Source organism: Contarinia nasturtii, unplaced genomic scaffold (assembly GCF_009176525.2).
Source record: "Contarinia nasturtii isolate CC-2019 unplaced genomic scaffold, AAFC_CNas_1.1 Cnas_scaffold_1292, whole genome shotgun sequence".
NCBI classification, from domain to species: domain Eukaryota; kingdom Metazoa; phylum Arthropoda; class Insecta; order Diptera; family Cecidomyiidae; genus Contarinia; species Contarinia nasturtii.
The window spans coordinates 6109-12966 of record NW_022198632.1 but is presented as its reverse complement, the minus strand read 5'-3'; the positions used below and the strand labels follow the sequence as shown (position 1 = coordinate 12966).

General features: G+C 32.1%; 2 protein-coding genes across 3 annotated transcripts; both read left to right on the top strand.

The window, feature by feature from the left end:
• The first annotated feature begins 209 nt into the window (after nucleotides 1-209).
• On the top strand, nucleotides 210-1950 carry LOC116345495 (cyclin-dependent kinase 1-like). 2 transcript variants are annotated; one of them, XM_031774915.1, is made up of 6 exons: nucleotides 210-415; nucleotides 526-637; nucleotides 704-924; nucleotides 1045-1064; nucleotides 1147-1421; nucleotides 1502-1950. In XM_031774915.1, the coding sequence occupies exons 1-6, from the start codon at nucleotides 373-375 to the stop codon at nucleotides 1767-1769; spliced, it is 939 nt and encodes a 312-aa protein (XP_031630775.1). In that variant the 5' UTR covers nucleotides 210-372; the 3' UTR covers nucleotides 1770-1950. The 2 variants fall into 2 exon arrangements, with proteins under 2 accessions (XP_031630775.1, XP_031630776.1); XM_031774916.1 differs by having other exon boundaries at nucleotides 212-415; nucleotides 530-637; nucleotides 1502-1949.
• A 219-nt stretch (nucleotides 1951-2169) lies between these two features.
• LOC116345494 (cyclin-dependent kinase 1-like) lies at nucleotides 2170-4098 on the top strand. Its single transcript, XM_031774914.1, has 5 exons — nucleotides 2170-2513; nucleotides 2614-2725; nucleotides 2819-3098; nucleotides 3158-3381; nucleotides 3461-4098. The coding sequence occupies exons 1-5, from the start codon at nucleotides 2477-2479 to the stop codon at nucleotides 3702-3704; spliced, it is 897 nt and encodes a 298-aa protein (XP_031630774.1). The 5' UTR covers nucleotides 2170-2476; the 3' UTR covers nucleotides 3705-4098.
• The last annotated feature ends 2760 nt before the right edge of the window (nucleotides 4099-6858 follow it).

Genomic DNA, 6858 nt, shown 5'->3' with positions numbered 1-6858 from the left:
GACTCTTATTTTAGCAATGTGATGTATACATCAGCAAAGCACAACAATATTTACGGGTAATTCATGTTTGTGCGATATGCGTCTCTAAACAGTGAGAGTTTAGTCTCAGTTGAAAGTGCGTGTTCAACAAGTAAATTGCATCAAATCAAGTATCGTGCTATCGTTATTTTTTCTCTATATTATTGTAGATATCAAACTATATTTTTTGCTCCAATTAAATCAACAAATTGTATCAATTGATTATATTAAATACAAACTTCCTTGAATTTGATTAAGTAATGTATTGCATTCAATTGCGTCAACTCTAAACAACATTTTTCGGCAATTCGTAACATAGTGTGATCCAAAAATAAAAAAGTCTTTTGAATCAAAATGGAATTGAAAGATTATAAAAAGCTAGAAAAACTTGGATCTGGTAATATTATGTCAAAATATGTTTTCTACCTATTTTATACTTTCATAACCTCTTAATTTGACAAGCAATTCATCGAACCTCCTATAAACTCAATCTTAACCATGTTTCAGGCAGCTATGGTATTGTGTATAAGGCGCGTGAAATATCAACCAATAACTTTGTCGCAATGAAAAAAATTAATTTAGATTTATTGGACAACGGTTTGCCTACCAACTACATACGGTATCATTATAGAAAGCATCTCCGATTGATACAAAAACTATACATGAAATTATTATTTGATTACAGTGAAATGTCCGTGTTGAAATCACTTAGACATGAAAATGTTGTAACTTGCTTTGGAATTATATGGGATGATGATAATCAGATCTACTTGATTTTCGAATATATGCAGATTGATTTGCATGCATACATAGATCAGTATGTTCCGGCCGGCCTGAAATTACGTGAAGTTCGCAATTATTTGTATCAAATATCAAAAGGATTGGAATTTTGTCATAAACGGGCAGGTAATTTTTTGTCGATAATACGAATACAACATTTAACAGAACATTTAGAATAAATTATAAAACAAATCTGAAGAAAACACTTTTTTATGATGGAGTATTTTTTTTAATCGATTTTGCCAGTAATTCACAGGGATCTTAAGGTATTTTGAATTTATAATAGTAATGGTAATGTTATGTCCTCAAGTTTTTTTCATTACACATCTCTTTATTTTCAATCTTAAGCCGGAAAATATATTAATCAACGAATATGGCGTGGTTAAGATTGCTGATTTTGGACTGAGCCGTCAGATAAGTGTACCAATACGAATTTATTCAACGTATGTCGTTACATTATGGTATAGGGCACCGGAATTATTACTTGGAAACAAACGCTACGGCTATCAGTATGGATATGGAATTGACATGTGGTCGATTGGGTGCATTTTTGCAGAAATGTTCACGGGGAGCGGCCTGTTTCAAGGAGATTCAGAAGTAGATCAAATACGTAAAATTTTTAGGTAAACATATGTCACTTCGAATGATGCTTTTATTTTTCATTCCGTTAGCATTTTTTTGCACAATTTTCAATTAACTTTAGTATTCTGGGAGCACCAAACGAAGATCAGTGGCCAGGCGTCACAGATTTACCAAATTATCCGGCTTCATTCAAAGAACCTATCACGGAAAAAGGTCTCGAAAAGAAAGTTTTACTTCGTGGTGCTGGATTGCAACTGCTCGAAATGCTGTTGATCTATGATCCTAATAAGCGAATTTCTGCTAAACAAATGTTGACGCATCAGTATTTTAGTGGCATGGACCCCAAAAAACTATATCCTCCACATCTTCAAGGAAATTATACAGACTAATGAATAGTTTAACGTTTAAAAATTGAATTTGAGCAGAGTGTTCTTTCATCTGCTTGGACACCGAAAAGATGCGGTAATTTAAATATGTCATACGGGTCAATATTGCATACACATCATCATACTGAGCTAACGTGCTAGATACAAAATGTATTATAAAATGAAATTATATAAGAAAAAATGTATTTTTTTACGAAAACATATTGATTGAACTAAATACAAATAATATTTTCAAATATCCTGTATTTGTTACTTAAAAAATAAGGAAAGAAATTAAATTGATATTCATGTAGCGCCCTACAACGGAAATTCTTGTAACTACTACAAGCCATTTTATCGCAATGCCATCATTGTTTGAAGCTGTCATTGCATTTGTTGTCGTTCACTTTGAATTTTTCGAGGCAAACTAACGGACGCGCTTTGTCAACGACACCTTTGCTATTCCGAATGTTGCAATTGATTTTTGTGTTTCATTTCATCGAATTGGTTTAGTATTTTTATGTGCAAATAATATTAAATCTTTTTTATATAATTAAAGCATAGATACGTATTGAGCTAACGACAATAGGACTTTTTCATATTTAAAGTATAAGTAATTTAAAGACAATACCAGTGAGGTTATACTGATCGTGTCACACAATATATCGTGGTAATTTTAAGATAAATCATTTGATTATCCATCGTTAAAAGAATAGAACAATTGCGCAACAATGGAAGATTTCATGAAAATTGAAAAGATCGGAGAAGGTAATATAACATCGTAATGCGATGTTCATTTTCTACCAAATATTTTGTACGAAATTCCATGAAAACAACTCACCTGTTGTTCTATTGTTAATACATTTAGGCACTTATGGTGTTGTGTACAAAGGAAAGAATCGACAAACTGGTCAAATTGTGGCAATGAAAAAAATTCGCTTAGAAGCAGACGATGAAGGCATTCCGTCAACTGCAATTCGGTTTGTATTTGATTTACATATGTACATTTTCTGTACATTTGTGGCTTTTGATCAAAGGAGCATTGTTTTAATTGTCATAATACTTTTTTATAGTGAAATTTCATTGCTAAAAGAGCTCAAGCATCCGAATATTGTGAAATTAGAAGATGTTTTGATGGAGGAAAGTCGCTTATACTTGATATTCGAATTTTTGTCAATGGATTTGAAGAAGTACATGGATACATTGCCACAGGACAAACTAATGAAGCCAGAATTAGTTCGAAGTTATTTGTATCAAATATCGGCTGCAATGCTCTTTTGCCATCAACGTCGAGTTTTGCATCGAGATCTGAAGCCACAAAACTTGCTCATTAATCGTGATGGTGTTATTAAGGTATGCTAAAAACAATCACATATTTATGATTATACATTGACATTTAATCAATGAAATAGATTGCTGACTTTGGTTTGGGTCGTGCATTTGGTATTCCAGTTCGTGTGTATACGCATGAAATTGTCACACTGTGGTATCGGGCTCCAGAAATTTTGCTAGGCTCACAACGTTATTCCTGTCATGTGGATATTTGGTCAATTGGTTGCATATTTGCAGAAATGGCCACAAGAAAACCATTGTTCCAAGGCGATTCGGAAATCGATCAGCTATTCCGCATGTTCAGGTAAAGCATTTATTGAAAATCAAATATAACTATTAATATCGATAAAACCTCTTTAAAATGCAATTATATTAAATTTTAGAATTTTGAAGACGCCCACTGAAGACATCTGGCCAGGAGTTACAAGTTTGCCTGATTATAAGGAAAGTTTTCCATGCTGGACGCATAAACAATTACGTGAGCAAGTCAAAGTGATTGATAGTGCCGGATATGACTTGTTGGATCAAATGCTCACGTACAATCCGGTCCATCGTATATCAGCTAAACGAATTCTGGAGCATAAGTACTTTGAAGGATTTGATAAACAATTGGTTTCAACCATGTAAAATCTCCTCATTCACTCGTCTATTCACACTATATTCACTGGGAACATTATCTCTATATTTAAAATGCTGAACAAAATATTCATCACTCTATTCCATTAAAAAGGAAACGTTGTCAGAACATTTAAAAGCAGTTTTGGTACGTTTAATTTATAAAGCGATAAGCAAAGAAACAACAACACACAATTTTTATATAGCAGAGAAAACATATTCTTAGAAACTAAAATTAATTGAGGTATCCAGCAAAGTGTAGGTAAGCATACAAACGTTAGTGTTTCTCATACTTATAAAGAAAAAAATGGTAGATATCAATCGGAAGAGCAGAAAATTCGAACTATGAAAAGTACTTTCACAGTACAAAATTATTTCGATTAAATAATACGCATTATAAAATTGATTTCATTGTATTTTTTGCTTATTGAAACATATTAATTTCCAGTGTTGATTGAAAAACAAAACAAATCGGAGAAAAAAAGGTAAAATGGACACATTGTAAATTAATCTGAATACAGTACATTGAGTGTGAATATACGCTAAGACTTAAGATCAATATAACCGATTATATGGGTATCGTGAAATAAACATTCTATGAATTGGTTTCGTTATTTGTTAAACTATGTTCCAATATTTTACTCGCGCATTTCAACATACAGTGCCAATTCGGCATTTTATAAACACATACACGACGACATTGTTTTAAGAAACTTCGTATACGATTCACACAGGATAAAACACTCGATGTTTTTGGTAGTAGCAGATTTTGTCGTCAGATAACACCGAAAAAAATCACACATTTATATTTTGTTGACAAGTGTATTTGTGTTGGTTTTATGCTCGCACACATGTTGATTGTTGATTTTTTTTGTTTGTAGCCTGAATGCAATATGACATTCTACGAATCAGTTTTGTAATATGCATTCGTTTGGAGCGTGTTTTTTTACTTTCGAACACATATACAATAATCTTGTGAAGAAAAAGAAAAAGTGTATGCTTTGTGATATCTCAATCTAATTCAGTTTTGTCAGAACTTCAGAACTATCCAAGGAAATATATGTTGGCAAAATTTAAAAAGTATAAAGGAATTTACATCTGTAAGTCGAAATTTTCCACATTGTTTCTAAATGTCTTTCTTCACCGAACTAATATTTATTTCTCGAAAGATATTGTACATGCACGAGTAGTGCAGTACTATTTCAATAACTATCGAATTCTAATTTCTGAGAGCAATGAAGATTTTTTTGAATGGAAGCATTGCCTGTATGATATTGTAATGACATGACACTTTATTATTAAACTTAGTTATCTATGCGTTGCCGATGATGATGTGTAAATCACATCGAAATGTATTCAATACAATTTTGACATGATGTTTAATATCGAATAAAAAATTCATTTGTTTTATCAGAATAAATCAGTTTTTGTTTTAAGTTAGATTTCATGTAGAATACGACTTCTGCAATCAATAAGGAACACTTTCAAAAAACTAATTGATGAAACTTTGTACAGACTATTTTCTTTCAAAAAATAACATTCCAAAAGTTTGAGACAATTTTAATAGACAAGCTGAGACGAGCTGATTGGTTTTTTGAGCAATATCTGTTGACCGGTGTAATTTTTGGTCCGAACCCACATTATTCATCGACACTGTTACACATCGCCAAGAAGTTCTATGGCAACGACAATTCGAATTGGCTTCTATTAGAAGACAACGATCCAAAACACAAAAGTCGTCTCTGCACCGCTTAGAAAGAGGAAAATGACATAAAACAAATAGAGTGGCCGCCACAGTCACCCGATTGCAATCCGATCGAAAATGTTTGGACTATTATTAAGGCAAGGCTTCGTGGTAAAACACACCGCAATTTGAAGCAGCTCAGTTCATTCATTCACCGCAAGTGGAAAGGTTATACTCAAAAATATGTATCGGAGGGTTTTTTGGTACGAGAAAACCGAATATGATATAATTTTTGCAATACAAATAACTTTCGACACACTTTTCATACAAAAATTTCAAGCCATGCCTGTATGATATCGTAATGAGCTGAAACTTTGTGCAGGTTATTTTTATCATACAAAAATACCATTTTGAGAGTTTGAAGAAATTTTAATGCATATTAGAGGGTACCTCCCGAATTTTTTTTTTTTATTTTTCACTCAAAAACGAAAATTTTGTATGGAAGGTACCCTTCCTTTATCTGGAAAAGTGTGTCGAAAATTATTTGTATCGTAAAACTAATGTCAGATTCAGTTTTCTGGTGATTCTAAATTTAAATAAAAGATATGTAATAAATACATATTTCGAATCACAGTGCGGAAAAGTTCATCTTACGGATGTATAAATGAAAGTCATTATTATTATATTTATAATATATTCATTTATTTTTGTGGTTGTATGAATGAGAGAAAGAGTGTACCTAATTAATATTTAATTTCTAAGTGTAAATTATTACTTTTCCGCACACACCGAGTGTGTAAGGGGAAAGTATTTTTTGTTACAAATGCGTGTGTGCCTAGGAATTGGGCTTTTACCCTTGATTCTTGGGTTTTTGGGATTTGTTTTTGTTCGCGCGGCTCACATTACAGTTGTCAACTTCAGATAGTTATAGATAGATTTTTTCGATAAATAAATAATGATTCTGCACAAATTCTTATTTGCCTACTAATGATGCATTTAATTTAACCTTATTCAAACCACTTTCGGATTATAAAAATCTCTGATTTTTGCAATTTTCTACCCTTATCTGTGACATATTTGGACTTTTAATGCCTCACGTCATGTTAACAATGCATTTCACAATTCATTTGTTTTCTAATAAAAATTTGTTTCCTTAAGAAGACTTAAGTTAAGAAGTCACATTCAATATTTTAACCTCTTAAGAAAAACCACAGAGACGGGACTAGTTATTCCTATCTACTTCAAAAACAAATTTTGTATGAAGTCATGAGCCAACTAGTCAAATCGGTTTTCACTATTGAATTTCTTGGCCCCGAATTAAGTGGGAAAGACTAGTATCGTCTCTGTTGCTTTTTTCAACTAGGACAGTGTTCTCAAAACTATTTGCCAGGGAAAAGTTACCAAATAAATTGAAATGTTAACAACTGCATTTTGATGTGATAAATTTTTCTGATTAATAATTGTGGTATATCAATCTGTTTG